At 44.7% G+C, this 16093-nt stretch overlaps 1 protein-coding gene across 3 annotated transcripts in view; it reads right to left on the bottom strand.

Moving 5' to 3' along the window:
• mta2 (metastasis associated 1 family, member 2) overlaps positions 1-16093 on the bottom strand; it is a 69142-nt gene that overhangs the window by 36945 nt on the left and 16104 nt on the right. For 2 of the 3 annotated variants that reach the window (XM_078428245.1, XM_078428248.1), the window contains exons 2-3: positions 15195-15262; positions 12090-12186 (exon numbers count right to left, since the gene is read on the bottom strand). In XM_078428245.1, the coding sequence (XP_078284371.1) occupies positions 12090-12186; positions 15195-15262 (165 nt within the window). The remainder of the gene's footprint in view (positions 1-12089; positions 12187-15194; positions 15263-16093) is intronic. The other variant, XM_078428247.1, reaches the window with a different exon arrangement.

Below are 16093 nucleotides of genomic sequence, written 5' to 3'. Positions count from 1 at the left end.
CACCCCCCTTACAATCAGTCTGAGGAAGGGTCACAACCCAAAACATCATCCAAAGGATAAAGCTAGTTCGTTCTATTCCCATCGTCACCTATCTATGGGTGGGTGGATTCATTTGGCACAAGAGCACTGGCACAGGTGAGCATTGCAGAAGTCTTTGTGGACACAAAAGTACATCCGCACTCTGAATACAACCCTCTAATGTACTGTCGAACATTATAATCGTGTTAAATGGAATACTCTCGGGACCAATCTGGCAGCTCAAAACAAAGCATCCGCACTGTGTCTCATCTCCCTGCACCACAAGGCATTTGCAACATCTGCAAGGGATGAAGATGCACAGGTACACTCTATATTGAGGTGGATGAACGCAGCTCCAAGATGCCAACACCAGCTAGCCACCACTGTTGCACAGTATCTGCACCGTCTTAACAAAATGGCTGCCCTGGCAGCACCCCAGCCGTGACCTCATGTACACCCGCATGCTCCTCTCCAAGTCCTTCCTGGTTGTAGCAGCGAGGAAAAGAAGGGTCTCGACCCGAAACGTCACCCATTCCTCTCCTGAGATGCTGCCTGACCAGCTGAGTTACTCCAGCATTTTGTGATATCCTGGTTGTGTCTCAATCCGGGAATCCGCTAGCCACTTGTACTAACTAGAGTGAGCTGGGGATGGAAACTACTCGAGAGTCAAGAGTGTTTTATTGTCATATGTCCCAGATAGAACAATTAAATTCTTACTTGATGATACAAGTATTTGTAGAATCGTGGACAGCGTGGAAGGCTGCCAAAGGTTGCAGCAGTATATTGTTCAGTTTGAAATATGGTCTGACTATTGGCAGAGGGAGTTGAATATGAGGTGAGGTTTTGCGTGTTTGGGAGGTCAAACGTAAGAGGAAAATGTACAGATAATGCCAGGAAGGGTTGATGTTCAGAGAGATCTTGGAGTGTTATATCATAGCTCCCTGAAAGTCATAACACAAATAAATAGGGTGGTAAAGAAGGCACATGGCATGTTTGGCTTCTGCAGAGTACACAACCTAGCAAACAGTGTTGCAATTGGATAACTATTGCTGGGTGTCACCAGGAATGTCAAAACCTAATGGCAGGATGCTGGGCTGACATACTAATATGTTCTCACCTTCCACCCCACTAACCAGCGTATCCAACAAATCATCCGCCAACATTTCCGTCACCTACAACGGGACCCCACCACTGGCCACATCTTCCCATCCCCTCCCCTTTCTGCGTTCCGCAGAGACCGTTCCCTCCGTAACTCCCTGGTCCACTCGTCCCTTCCCACCCAAACCACCCCATCCCCGGGCACTTTCCCCTGCAGCTGCAGGAGATGCAACACCTGCCCCTTTACCTGCCCCTTTACCTCCCCCCTCAACTCCATCCAAGGACCCAGTCTTTCCAGGTGAGACAGAGGTTCACCTGCACCTCCTCCAACCTCATCTATTGCATCCGCTGCTCTAGATGTCAACTTCTTTACATCGGCGAAACCAAACGCAGGCTCGGCGATCGTTTCGCTCAACATCTTCGCTCAGTCCGCCTTAACCAACCTGATCTCCCAGTGGCTGAGCACTTCAACTCCCCCTCCCACTCCCAGTCTGACCTTTCTGTCAGTGCCATAATGAGGCCCACCAGAAATTGGAGGAACAGCACCTCATATTTCGCTTGGGCAGCTTGCAGCCCAATGGTATGAACATTGACTTCTCCAACTTTAGATAGTTCCTCTGTCCCCCTCTTCCCCTCCCCCTTCCCAGTTCTCCCTCTATCTTCCTGTCTCCACCAAAATCCTTCCTTTGTCCCGCCCCCTGACATCAGTCTGAAGAAGGGTCTCGACCCGAAACGTCACCCTCCTTCTCTCCTGAGATGCTGCCTGACCTGCTGAGTTACTCCAGCATTTTGTGAATAAATACCTTCAATTTGTACCAGCATCTGCAGTTATTTTCTTACACTGCAAATAATGGAACATACAACAAGGAGCCTTGTCCCAAAGAATTGTAGTACTCCCTTCACCCATCGGAAAGGACAACAGCCAATATTGTTTATCTATCAAAGAAGGGCAAGAGAGTCAAACCAGTAAATTATATGATGGCGAGCCATACATCAGTGGTAGGGAAATTGGAAGCTTTGTTGGAACAGTAGCTACCTGTACCTGGAAAAGCACAAGACTAATTTGAGATAGTCAGCATGGCTTTATGTAAAGGAAAGCAAACCATAGAAACTTGGTTGATGAGGGTAGGCCAGTGGATGTTGTAAACATGGACATTAATAGAGCTTTTGATAAGGTCCACCACAGTAAGCTGATCCAGAAGATCAAGGTAAATGACATCCATGGCGACTTGGTAGATTTGATTCAAAATCGGCCCGGCCACAGATGGCAGAGGGTGAAGTGTTATTCTGACTGGAGGTCTGTGACGAGTAGTGTTCCATATAAAACGATGAAACAATTTGAACAGAACTAAAGGTGGGCTGACGAGGTTTGCAAATAACACAAAAAATTGGCAAGAAATGGATAGTAAAGAAGATTAAAGGATTCAGCTGGATATAGAATTATGGGCAGAAAACAAACAGATGGAGTTTAATCTGAACAAGTGTGAAGTGTTACACTTTTGGTGGTCAATTGTAAGAGGAAAGAATGCAGTAATAGCAGGACCCTTATAAGCATTGATGTACAGAGGGATCTTGGAGTGCAAGTTCACAGTTCCTAGACAGTGGCAACACAAGCATACAAGGTGGTAAAGAAGACATATGCCATACATAAGGTAGACACACAATGCTGGAGTAACTCAGAGGGTCATGCAGCATCTCGGGAGAGAAGGAATGAGTGACGTTTCGGGTCGAGACCCTTCTTCAGACTCCGCCTGATATGCGGGGATACTAACCATTATATATGTCTATCGTTTGGATAGACACAAAAAGCTGGAGTAACTCAGTGGGTCAGACAGCATCTCTGGAGAAAAGAAATAGATGACGTTTCAGGTTGAGACCCTTCTTCAGACTGAGAGTCAGGGGAAAGGGAAATGAGAGATATAGACAGTGATGTAGAGAGATATAGAACAAATGAATTAAGGATATGCAAAAAAATAACGATGATAAAGGAAACAGGCCATTGTTAGCTGTTTGATAGGTGAGAACAAGTACAGAAAATGAGACTAAACAAGACGACTTTGAAGCTGGTAGGACTTGGATGGGGTTGGGATGAAGAGGGAGGGAATGCAGGGGTTACTTGGTTAGAGAAATCTATATTCATACCACACGGCAGTAAGCTGCCCAAATGAAATATGAGATGATGTTCCTTTAATTTGCATTTGGCCTCAGTCTGGCAATGGAGGAGGCCCAGGACAGAAAGATCAGCGTGGGAATTAAATGGTTTGGCAACCGGGAGATCAGGTAGGTCCGGGCGGACTGAGCAAAGTTGTTCAGCAAAACGATCGCCCAGCCTACGTTTGGTCTCGCCAATGTATCAGAGTCCACACGTTGTATAGAGCTATCGCTGCTCTTCATCGTTTGGATATGGAGTATAAAAGACAGGAAGTTGTGTTGCAGCTATATAAATCGTTGGTTAGCCATGTTTGGAATATTATATGCAGTTCGGGTTGCCGCATCACAGGAAGGATGTGGAGGCTGTGGAGAGGAATCAGAAGCTGTTCACCAGGATGTTGTTTGGATGAGAGAATATTAGCAAAAAGGAAAGGTTGGACAGACTTGGATTGCTTTCTCTAGAGATCAGAGGCTAAGGGGTGATCTGATAAAAGTTTATAAAATTATGATGGGCATAAATAAGATAAATAGTCTTTACCCTGGGTGGAAATGTCAAATTTTAAAGCGAGAGGAAGAAAGTTTAAAGGAGATTTACAAGGCATTTTTAAAATAAACACTGAACTGCTAAGGGAAATGGTAAAATCAGATATACAGTGATAGCAATATTTAAGGGACAGTGATAGCAATATTTAAGGGACAGGCATATGAATAGGCAGAGAATGGAAAGATACAGACCATGTGCAGGCAAATGGGTTGAGTTTAAATTGGAATTGTGGTCAACACAAACATTGTGGGCAAAATTATGCTGTTTTATGTCCTCTGTCATAACATGGAAACCCAACATTAAGGATGAAAGAAGATAAACACAAAAAGCTGGAGTAACTCAGTGGGTCAGAGAGCATTTCTGAAGAAAATAGGTGGTGTTTCGGTGACGAAGGAGGGTCTGAAGAAGGGTCTCGACCCAAAAAGTCACGCATTCCTTTTCTCGAGATAAACACAAAATGTTGGAGTAACTCAGCAGGACAGGCAGCATCTCTAAATAGAAGGAATGGGTGACGTTTTGTATTGAGACCCTTTCTCGAACCGAAACATCACTGATTCCTTCTATCCAGAGATGTTGCCTGTCCTGCTGAATTATTCCAGCATTTTGTGTCTATCTTCGGTTTAAACCAGCATTTGCAGTTCCTTCCTGCACCTTTCCCCCAGAGATGCTGTCTGACCCACTGAGTTACTCCAGCTATTTGTGTCTTCTTCGGTTTAAACCAGCATCTGCAGTTTCTTCCTACACAATAAGGATGAAAAAGCAAATAATGTCGTGCGGGACCTACAGCCCGACCACATCCAGACAAGGCAATGTTTAGAATGCTAGTGCTTAACATGGAAATTTACATTTAAATAGAATTAAATGTCTTTACCAGAAGGCAGTGGGAATCTTTGCTCTGAAGCTGACAATGGTCTCTGGCTATTGTGAGACAGAAAATTCTTCATAACACATCACAAAACCCAGAGGAGCAGGAGAAAATTGAGAGCAAGTCCCAGCTTGTGTTACACCAGATCATAAAACAATTAAAAACACATTAACAATTATATATGGGGGTGTGGGGGGTAATGCATTGGCATGCACTGAGAGTTGGTCAACAGAAAGCAAGCAGCAGGAATAAACAGGCCTTTCCCAGGCTAGACAAGAAAATGCAGATGCTGGTTTATAAAAAGAGACAAAGTGCTGGAGCAACTGAGCAGGTCAGTCTGAAGAAGGGCCCCAACCCAAAACACCACCTGTCCATGCTCTCCAGAAATGCTGCCTGACCTGCTGAGTTACGCCAGCACTCTGTGGCTTCTTTCCCAGGCTAACTGGTCATGGGTTGCCACAGGGCTTCGGCCCTTGCTATTCTTAACCTACATTAACCATCCGGCTAAAAGCCCAAAATGTCATATGTCCAAATTTACTGCTGATGCAAAACTAGATGGGTTAGTGAGACAAAGCAACCATGTGGATATGGCCACTGCTGGTGGAATATCCTATGAAAAGTGTGTGGATGTCACAATGGTACATAATACACAAAAACAAAGCTTTTTGTTAAACAATAAAAGGTAAAATTTGGGGACTGTTGATGTTCAAATAGGACCTGGACTGCGTCCACAAGTCACTGAAAGCTAACATGAAGGTGTAGCAGGCAATTGGAAAGGCAAAATGGTATGTGTAGGAAGGAACTGCAGATGCTGGTTTAAACCGAAGATACATACACAATGCTAGAGTAATTTAGCGGGATAGGCTGAAGGAACGGGTGACGTTTCTCATATGGTTTGTTGGCTGTTATTACATGGATTCAACACATGATTGTAGATGTCTTACTGTCAAATGCAGGGCTTGATGATACCAGGGATGGAGGATTGTGCAAATTTGGTCATCTTATCTTAAAAAAATGACATTCTTGACTTAGGAATGCACCAAAGATTCACTGGACTGGATTGTTGTTTGTTTCCTGTGCTATTCACCTCTCAGAATAGACATAGAAACAGAAAATAGGTGCAGGAGGAGGTCATTTGGCCCTTCGAGCCAGCACCGCCATTCAATAGACAAAGCCTCTAGAAAAAAAAAGCACAAAGTGCTGGATAACTCAGCGGGTCAGGCAGCAACGTTGGAAGACGTAGTTAGGTGATGTTTCAGGTCAGTGCCCCTCTTTAGTCTGAAGACAGATCCCAACCCGATACTTTATCTATCTATCTCTACCTGAAATGCTGTCTGACCCGCTGAGATACTCCAGCACTGTTTCTTTTGTAAACCAGCATCTGCAGTTCCTTGCTTCTGGCTTCTCAAGAGTTCAACATGAAAACTAACCTCATCAAAACATGCAAAATTCTTACAAGGCTCAACAAAGTGGAAGCAGTGAGTCCAGAGTAAGGAGTCAGCAATGAGAGCTAAGTGAGCAGGAGTCGCTTCACTCAGAAGTACTCTGTGCTGAAAGACTGGTGGCTCTGCCATCAAATTAATTCAAACTAAAGATCAGTAGATTTCTGGACATTTAAAGAATAAAGGGATGAGGGGATGCACTGGAAAATGAAGCCAATGCAGCCACGGTCTTAATGTTTAGTGATACAGGGGGAAACAGGTGCTTCGGCCCGAGTCCGCGTCAACCATCGATCACCCCGTACACGAGCACTATCCTACACTCCAGGGACAATTTACAGAAGACAATTAACCTACAAACCTGCACCTCTTTGGCGTGTAGGAGTAAACCGGAGCACCTGGAGAAAACCCATGCGGTCACTGTGTACAAACTCTACACAGACAGCACCCGTAGACAGAATCAAACCCGGGCCTCTGGCGCTGTGAGGCAGCAACTCTGCTGCTGTGCCACCCTATATGTAGCAGAACAGGCCTGAAGGACTAGATGGCCTTCTGGCTCTAACCCTTTGTTCTTACACAATACTGTCTGTATTCAATCCATTGTTTTGTTTAGAAGATGATTCTGTTTAAACACTGATACCAACTCCATAAACTGGGAAGAAATTTGGAGTGATTGATCCCAATAATGAGAGGCATGGATGAACATCGGTGCAGATATCATCCTGATATCAGTCTGAAGAAGGGTCTCGACCCGAAACGTTACCCATTCCTTCTCTCCAGAGATGCTGCCTGTCCCGTTGAATTACTCCAGCATTTTGTGTCTGCCTTTGGTGCAGATATCATCACAGGTTCTGATGAAACAGGCCGTGGACCCGAGACATTCATCGTTTTTCTCTCCGTAGCTGCCTTCTGACCCGTTCAGCTTTTCCAACTTTGTGTTTGTTACAGTCAGTAACAGACTTCTGTGGTGACAGATATCGAGTGACAGCACTCCAATCTAAACATTGGCCCTGTCCTCACATGCAATAACCTGCGTCAATCTTGAAAAGAAAGTAGAATCAAAATGTTTCAGACTATTGATAATCCTGAGGTCCTCTTGCTCTTTAAAACCAGACACCTTTGCTGGTGGGGACTTACTGACGCCTATAGTGAGCAGTTGCTCAGGGCTGAGATAATTCTCCTCCACTACATTCATGAGTACACAAGAAGTGGGCCATTCAGCTCATCAAGCCTGCCCTACCATTCAATATGATCATGGATAATCTATGCTGGCAACAACCCCTCTGTGCAACTTGCTGATAACTCTAAGTAGAACAGTCCGATTTATCTGTACAATGTGAGTGGCCATTGTTCAGTACAAATCACACTGCCTTGTCAGAAATCATGGTAATCTAAGACCTTTATTAAATCCAGATAGGCCTATAGACACCTACTCACACTTTAACCAAATGTTGAGGCGCAGACACACAAACCTTCACCTACACTTACTTTCCTGCTGCCCTCCTCTAGAACACAGCCGAACAGTGGCGCATATGGTAGAGCCGCAGCCTCACAGAGCCAGAAACCTGGGCTTGATCCTGAACTTGGATGCTGTGTGGAGTTTGTACGTTCTACCTTTCACCATCTGGGTTCTTTCCCAAATACCAAAGACGTGTGGGTTTGTAGGTTAATTGGACCTCTGTAAATTTCCCCTAGTGGAAAGTGGATGCCAAAGTGAGATAACAGAATGAGTGTGAACAGGTGATTGATGGTCGTTGCAGAGTAGACTCGGTGGGCCGAACGGAGTTTTCATGCTGTCTCTTTCAATCAATCAGAATGCCGACCAACAGAACTTTCAGTCACCCCGGCACACATACACAGTGTGTCTTGTTGTTAATGGTTGATTAAAAAAGGTGAGTCAGAGGATTGGTCACACGAATGTAAGCCCCTACAGCATTTTGGCAACTGAATAAGGAAGACCATATCCAAGCAAAATATAGTCGGGAGAAAGCGCAAATTAAATGAAATGTCTTTGTAGAAGCATAACTTCTACTGGGATAAAATGGTGAGATTTCCAAACGGTCATATATATAAAACGATATTATTCTAAATGATACAGATTCACTATGCAGATGTCAGCTTGTTGCACATGGGAACAAAATCACAGGACGTTTTAAGAACCACACTGTGCAGTTTAATGAAAATCTGCAAAGATCCATCACCACACAACTGAAGCCACAATGTCTGCTTACTAACCTGAAATTTAAAAAAGGGACCCCAGGTTTACCTTAATTGAAGGTATTGTACTGCAAAGGCAGCAGGATGGTGACATTCCACCAAGTGACAGCACCAGAGATGCACATACACATGACGTACAGTGACACAAACTGCCTGGGTTCCTCTAAGAAGAAGAGGCAGCCATTCAGCCCCACAGTTGAGCCTATTTGCACCTCATGATATTTTCCCTCATTGAGTCTGGAGAGGTTTGCAAGGATCCCTGTCACAATTTATTCTGAACAGCTCCGTCACAGAGGACTCTGTGATTTACGGACTGTTCCCAGTGGCGCATTCAGAGACTGACATCGAGTGCTGCTGGAAAGTCATCAACTCGGTGAAAGACTGTCTTTGGTCTGCCCGAGCTTTGTTGACCTCCCAGCAGAGTGAGATGTCCGTCGGGGAATATTGCCGACTGGCCCGCTGCAGACTGCAGGAGTACGTACGGAGGGACACACTGAAGCTCGGTGCAGCCAACGCCAAGGCTCTGTGGGGGAGGACCACAGTCTGGGGTCCTTCGGCTGCCGGACATGGGGGGCAGGGTGTGGTGGAGACGCACCTCAAAATAAGGGAAGGGATTCCACGCCAGTGGGCCACATGAGTGGCAAGGGTGGGGGGTAATTTTGTGTAATTGGTGTAATGAATGTATGTATTGAATGTATGTACAGCCTCTGAGAATATCGGATGTAGTTTTGGAAGGAACATGTTTTGTATATATTTATTTCTTGAATAAAGTATTTTTTTTATTTAAAAAAAATCTTCCCTCATTGATTCAGTAACCCCTACCAGCAGAACCCTGTTGAGGGGGAACAAGGGAAGGCCATCCATTGAGATCTGTGCATACCCGTGTCACATATCCTTTAACAACTTTACCGTTGCAAGAAGCAAAGAGGCAAAATGGAAAGGGAGGCATCCTTGCTTGAATGCAAACTGTGAAGGGGTGTGGTTGGTAGAGATGGAAGAGCAGGCAGGAAATCGAGGGAACAGATCCCTCTGATTTCTGAATGTGTGTGGGAACCGGGGACGGGGGTGAAGAAGAGAAAGATATGTTGTTGATAGCATCCGCTTGGTGGTGGAGGAAATAAGGAGAATGATCCACTAAAGATGCAGACAAGGGAAACATCTATCCATGCTCAAGTTTAGAGCAGAATTCCAGGAAATGCAGTTGAGAATCTGCCATCCACAGCACAGGGCAAACCAAGTGAAGGGTAAAAGAACGACATCTTAAAAGGCAGTGGTGTGGAATGCCCCATCAAAAGAGTCGATACAGCAAGAAACTGGGTATAAAAGAAAGGTGCTTACAGGAAGCAAGCTGGATGTTGGCGTATAAAAATCCATCAGACAGCTCTGCGGTATAAAATCTATCAAGTTGTTTGAGAAGCACTTAATTGTCTGCTCTTGAATAACAGGAACAGCAGCAGCAGTTCTGGTGCAACAGGTTCAAGAGGCTGAATGGCCTCCTCCTGTTTCTATAGAATAGGCTCAAGGAGCTGAACAATCGTCTGTTCCTGTGAAATAATTTCCAGAGTGCCAAAGCCTCCTTCTGTTTAAAGAGTTTAAAAAAAATATTGGTTGGAGGAGTCTTTGTCACCTCCAACCAACTCGGCAGCTTTTCAGACATTCTTTTAAATCCACTTTTAAAATGCTCAACAAGACTCCGGAAAAGCCTGGAGTCTAATGTTACTGTTTGCCCCTCCTTGTTCCGGACTTTCCCCATCGATTTCCCCGTCAACGTCTTTGTACTATCTTAAACACCTCAATTAGATCGCTCTGGACTGCTGCACTTGAGGGACTACACACTCCTCTGGTCCTGCCACCATTCTAATTATCAACACTGCACTCACTGGAGCTAACACATCTCTCCCAAGGTGCAGGACCAGAATTGTAGAAAAGATAGTAAGCAAGACTGCTGAGAGAACACTCCTGGTCACACTACACAAGCACTGGCAGAATGCATTATTCATCTTAATAGACTGCAGGTTAAAAGCAAACATCAGCTGTGAAATCCTTGTAGGCTTAAATAAATCCTTTTGTATGGCATTGGCTGTGGAACACTACAGCTTCAAATACATCATAGAACATAGAACAGTGCAGCACAGGAACAGGCCCTTTGGCCCACGATATCTGTGCCGCACATCATGCCAAGTTATACTAATCCCTTCTGCCTGCATGTGATCCGTACACTCCATTCCCTGCATATCCATGCATCTATCCAAACACCTCTTAAACTCCACCGTATCTGCCTCCACCATTGTGCAAAAAAAAAGAACTCATTTGGCACATCTGCGCCATAACCTGGGACATACCCAGTCAGATCCTGTGGACTTATCCACCTTAATGCTCTTCAGAAGACCAAGCACTGCCTCCTACTTGATCTCAAAATACCCAAGCAGAAAAGTATACTCCACACAGTCCTCCGTGTCCTTCGCCTTGGTGAATACAGATGCAAAGTACTCGTTTAGTACCTCGCCTACATTCTCCGACTCCAAGCAAATTCCCTCTTTTATCCTTGAGTTCTCCTAACCTCTCCCTAATTATCCTCTTGCTTGTGTAAAATTCCTTTGGATTTTCTTTAATCTGATTTGCCAAAGACATTCCATAGCCCCTTCAAGCCTTTTCATTCCCTGCTTGAGCTTTTTTTCTTTCAAATTTACAACTTCTCTCATCATCCAAGGTTCCCTAACCTTGCCATCCTTGTCCCTCCTCCTTACTGGAACATGGCAGCCCTGAACTCTGATCCCACATGTCAGATATGGACTTTACCTAGTAACACATGCTCCCAATTTACTCTGCTTAGCATTTGCCTAATAATGGTGTACTTTGCCCTCCAAGAACCAGACTTCATAATTATCTTAAAACGTGAGCTGTTCCCAAAATGCTTTCCCACTGAAATGCCAGTCACTTGGCCAGGCTTATTTCCCAATACAGGAGCTCCCCGACTAACGATGCTTCGACGTACGATATTTCGACTTTACAATGGTGCAAATGCTAGGCAACAGTAGCTTGCTTCCGGCCATGTGATCAGGTGTATTTAAATGCATTTCAACGTACGATATTTTCAATTTCCGATGGGTTTATCGGAACATAGCCCCATTGTAAGTTGTGGAGCACCTGTACAAGGTTCCGTATGGTTCCCCCCTGTAGTTGGACCGTCCACGTACTGTTTCAGGAAACCCTCTTGGATGTACCCAAGAAATTCTGCCACATCTATGCTTCTTGTACTAAGGATGTCCCAGTCAATATTGGGAGTGTTAAAGTCACCTGTTATGACAATTTTATTGCTTTTACATTTTCCCACAATCCTTCCACTTATCTGTTCCTCTATCCCCTGCTGGCTATTGGGTGGCCTAAGTTACATCCCATCAGAGTGATTGCATCTTTCTTATTTTTGAGCTGACCATGTTGCCTCAGTGGATGAACCCTCCAGTATGCCATCTGAGTGCAGCTACGATATTCTCTCCGATTAGTAATGCGACTCCTTCATCTCTTTTCTCTCCCTCTCTATCATGCCTGAAACATCGAAACCCTTGAACTGCCTGTCCTGTCCCTCTCACACCTCGTAACCAATTCTCTGGCATTCGGGAAAAACGCTGCTAAATAGAAACTTTGGCCTGATGATGAACAAGCTTTTTTACAACACCTTTTCTGCTGGACTTTTATGTCCCATCCTTCCCAAACCACTTCAGCCAGCCAGCCTGGATAAAAACCGCAAGCTACTCACGTGCATGGTTGTCTGCCAGTCCATTGAGGTTGCTGGAAATGTCCCGCCTCCGGTACAGGCACACAACCTTGGCTTCTACGTTCCCGCTGCCGGTCTGCTTAAAACAAAAACCACATCCAGATTGAACACTGGCAATTCACAGCATCCAACTCAGGCAGTCAACTCGATCACCTCCACATTGGAAAGTTGCAACTTTTGAGTCCTACTCCAAAGCACATCATTCAGGCCAACACACTCTGCAGCGAGGGCAGCGCTGAAGTAGTGACATGCTGAGAACATAGAAAAGCACATCATCGGAACAGGCCCTTCGGCCCACAAAATCCATGCTGAACATAATACGAAGCTAAACTAATCTCATCGGCCTGCGTATGATCCATTCCTTGCATATCCATGTGCCTATCTAAAAGCCTCTTAAACGCCACTACCGTATCTGCCTTCACCACAACCCCTGGCAGTGCGTTCCAGGCACCTACAACTCCAAACAAAAACTTGCCCTGCACATCTTTAAACTATGCCCCTCTCACCTTAGTCATGCCCTCTAGTCTTGAACAATTCCACCCTGGATAAAAAAGGTTCTGCCTGTTTACCCAATCTATGCCTCACATAATTTTATATACTTCTATCAGAACTCCACCCCGCACCCCCCCCCTCAGAGAAAACAATCCAAGATTATGCAACGTCTTAACTGTTAATACCCTCTAATCCAGTAGAGTTCTGGTAAACCACTTCTGCACCCTTTCCAAAGCCTCCACATCAGAAGGATATCATTTGTATCTTCTAAGATAGACACAAAAAGCTGGAGTAACTCAGTGGGACAGGCAGCATCTCTGGAGAGAAGGAATAGGTGGCGTTTCGGATCGAGACCCTTCTTCAGATTTCAGTCTGAAGATGGGTCTCGACCCGAAACGTTAGCTATTCCTCTCCAGAGATGCTGCCTGTCCCGCTGAGTTACTCCAGCTTTTTGTGTTTATCTTCAGTTTAAACCAGCATCTGCAGTTCCTTCTTACACATTTGTATCTTCTATATCTACTCTTAGGTGGATCACTATTTGGTCACTATTTTTCTCCTCTGAAAAATTGAGTTGAGGTCGATGAAAGGGGAACGCTAAACTCCAATCTGTGTTGGGTGCGGGAAGCTCATTAGAGGCAATTCCTCACTGTGGTTCCAAGAGATCATGGGTCATCCACATCGAACTAAACCATTCACTTCACTGCACCCCACAGTAGTGGGGCCCAGAATCTGGGTAAAGGGTTCTGGGCACCAGCATCACCCAGAAACCCATGGGCTGGCACAAGCAAACATCCGTGGTAGGGATTGGTTCTGGGTTCAGGAGCTGTGCCTCATTCAGAATGGAAAGAAAAAAAAACTTATAGTAACTACGCAGCAGGAGCAAGGCAACTCCCAAGAGGATGTTTTCCCCAATCAACATTCCTCCTTTCCTGGCTACAGGAAAAACAAAGTCAGGCAGCAAGTCAGCTGGGAATGCTGACAGCTGGGTTTGAGACTAGTGGGATGGCGAGTGGAGGGGCTGTGTTACCAGCACAGGTAAATAAGGCAGTCCTTCAGTCCGTGGAACAGTTGAACAGGCCCAGGCTTCAAGATTACGGGGTGACCCGTGATGGTTCTTTAAAATCAGAAGTACTGATTCAACAGCGTGGATTTAGAGATGTGGGGAGGGGGACGCATAGACGAGAGTCTAGAACACAAGTTAACAAATGCAAATTCAGGAAGAAACCCTTTATCCAGATTCTGGGCCCCACTACTGTGGGGGGTGTGGAGACAATACCACTTGAGAAGAATCTGGATAAAACAAGGGAGAAAGGAAAGGAAATTTAAGGTGATTGGTTGGAAAGGGACAGGGAAGGGAAGAAAAGATTTTAGCACAAATGAGAGGGGAACGAATATTAGTTCAGCACAGAACTGAAACCAATGTAACTTTAGCACAAACGATACTGAAGGTCTTTTGTAAAGCAATAGTACATGATTTAAAAAAATTAAAAAAATTGTTGCAATATTATTCCACTGGTTTAGTTTAGTTTATTGTCACGTGTACCGAGGTACAGTGAAAAGCTTTTTGTTGCATGCAATCCAGAGGGAAAGTGCAAACAGAAGAAGGGAAAGTGAAAAATAGAAACAGAAAAACAGGAAAAGAGGGGTAAGATGTATGGCAGCACTCACAGAAAAAATTACATTTTCTCAAAATGAAACAGCCTATATGTACACTGCAAGTCGTACAAATAGTAATGGGCCTTCCCCCTAAATCTGTTCCTGAAGAACACAAAATGCTGGAGTAACGCAGTAGGTCAGGCCGCATCTGTGGAGGATAAGGACAGGTAACGTTTTGAGTTGTAGACACAAAAAGCTGGAGTAACTCAACGGGACAGGCAGTGTCTCTGGAGAGAAGGAATGGGTGAGGTTTCGGGTCAAAAACCGTTTTGAGTCACTGGTTCATGCCCTCCACAGATGCTGCCTGACCCGCTGAGTTACTCCAGTACTTTGTGTTGTACACAAGATTCCAGCATCTGCAGTCCCCTTGTGTCACTGTTCCTGGTAAAATGACAGTGATAATTTTGATTGCAGCATGTCAGGGGAACTCCTTCACTTTTCCAAGAAAAGCCAGGTGAATGTTTATATTTTGAGGAAGAACGACGGTGATGTGGGTTTAACTTCTCATGCAATGAACTACAATATTGGATACCTCATAATAACTATTCAACAACTGCAAAGTCTTTCTTCCATTGTCTAATTGATGAAGAAAGAAAAGTTAGAATTTCTAATATTGACTATTTCTAATATTGACTATTTCAAGTGTCCCTTACTGAGCAAAATTGCATGTGTTGATATTGGACTTGTAGTAGACAGGGCAGGGCCAAGTTTTAATGTTAGTTATGATGTGCCCCCATGAGAGGCAAATAGTGCCTGCTATTTGCTGGCAAGGGAATTAATTGTAGCTGGTTCCTAGGCGACGCTGGCAATAGATTGTTTGCTGCCATCACCTGCTAAACGATGCAGGAAGGGATGGAGACGCAAAAAATAAATCATCCACGACAACAAGTTGGGTGAGCATCTAAATCACTATGTCCCCAAAATTTGTAAAACATGTACCTTATTTAGTTCCTCTATCCTTCGGATGAGGTATGGGTTACTTGAGGAGTTTTCAAAGTAAACATAATCTGAAAAAGAACGCAGATGACAAAGGTTAGGAAACACACACTTCATAGACCGACAAATGTTTGAAGAAAGGTCCTGCCCTAAAATATTGTCTGTCCATTTCCTTACAAATGCCAATTCAAAGTCAGCCCTCTTTCTTGGGAAAGCCGAGGCCAGAGGATGTGTCGCGACTGTTGCCTCATGTGGGTCAGCTAAATGACCGAAGACCAGCAATCATATTGAGGGCTTCTACTCCATCGTCCACATCATATCACCCCTTAAGTGGCATTCAATTATTTACATTTTGTGAGGAAGGCAATGGTCACTTGATTTGACATATTTTCCAGTAGATTATGCCTTTGAAGCAAAGCATTAAATAAAGACACAAAAAAACTGTTTAAGCAAACATCGGCAGAGCCACACATGCTCATTGGTTACTGATGTCTACTCCCCTACCTTGCTCACTGCCACATTACAATAGACAATAGACAATAGGTGCAGGAGTAGGCCATTCAGCCCTTCGAGCCAGCACCGCCATTCAATGCGATCATGGCTGATCACTCTCAATCAGTACCCCGTTCCTGCCTTCTCCCCATACCCCCTCACTCCGCTATCCTTAAGAGCTCTATCCAGCTCTCTCTTGAAAGCATCCAACGAACTGGCCTCCACTGCCTTCTGAGGCAGAGAATTCCACACCTTCACCACTCTCTGACTGAAAAAGTTCTTCCTCATCTCCGTTCTAAATGGCCTACCCCTTATTCTTAAACTGTGGCCCCTTGTTCTGGACTCCCCCAACATTGGGAACATGTTTCCTGCCTCTAATGTGTCCAATCCCCTAATTATCTTATATGTTT

Source organism: Rhinoraja longicauda, chromosome 34 (assembly GCF_053455715.1).
Source record: "Rhinoraja longicauda isolate Sanriku21f chromosome 34, sRhiLon1.1, whole genome shotgun sequence".
In the NCBI taxonomy this organism is placed as follows: Eukaryota; Metazoa; Chordata; class Chondrichthyes; order Rajiformes; family Arhynchobatidae; genus Rhinoraja; species Rhinoraja longicauda.
The sequence above is the reverse complement of the archived record's forward strand: the minus strand, read 5'-3'. Positions and strand labels throughout refer to the sequence as shown.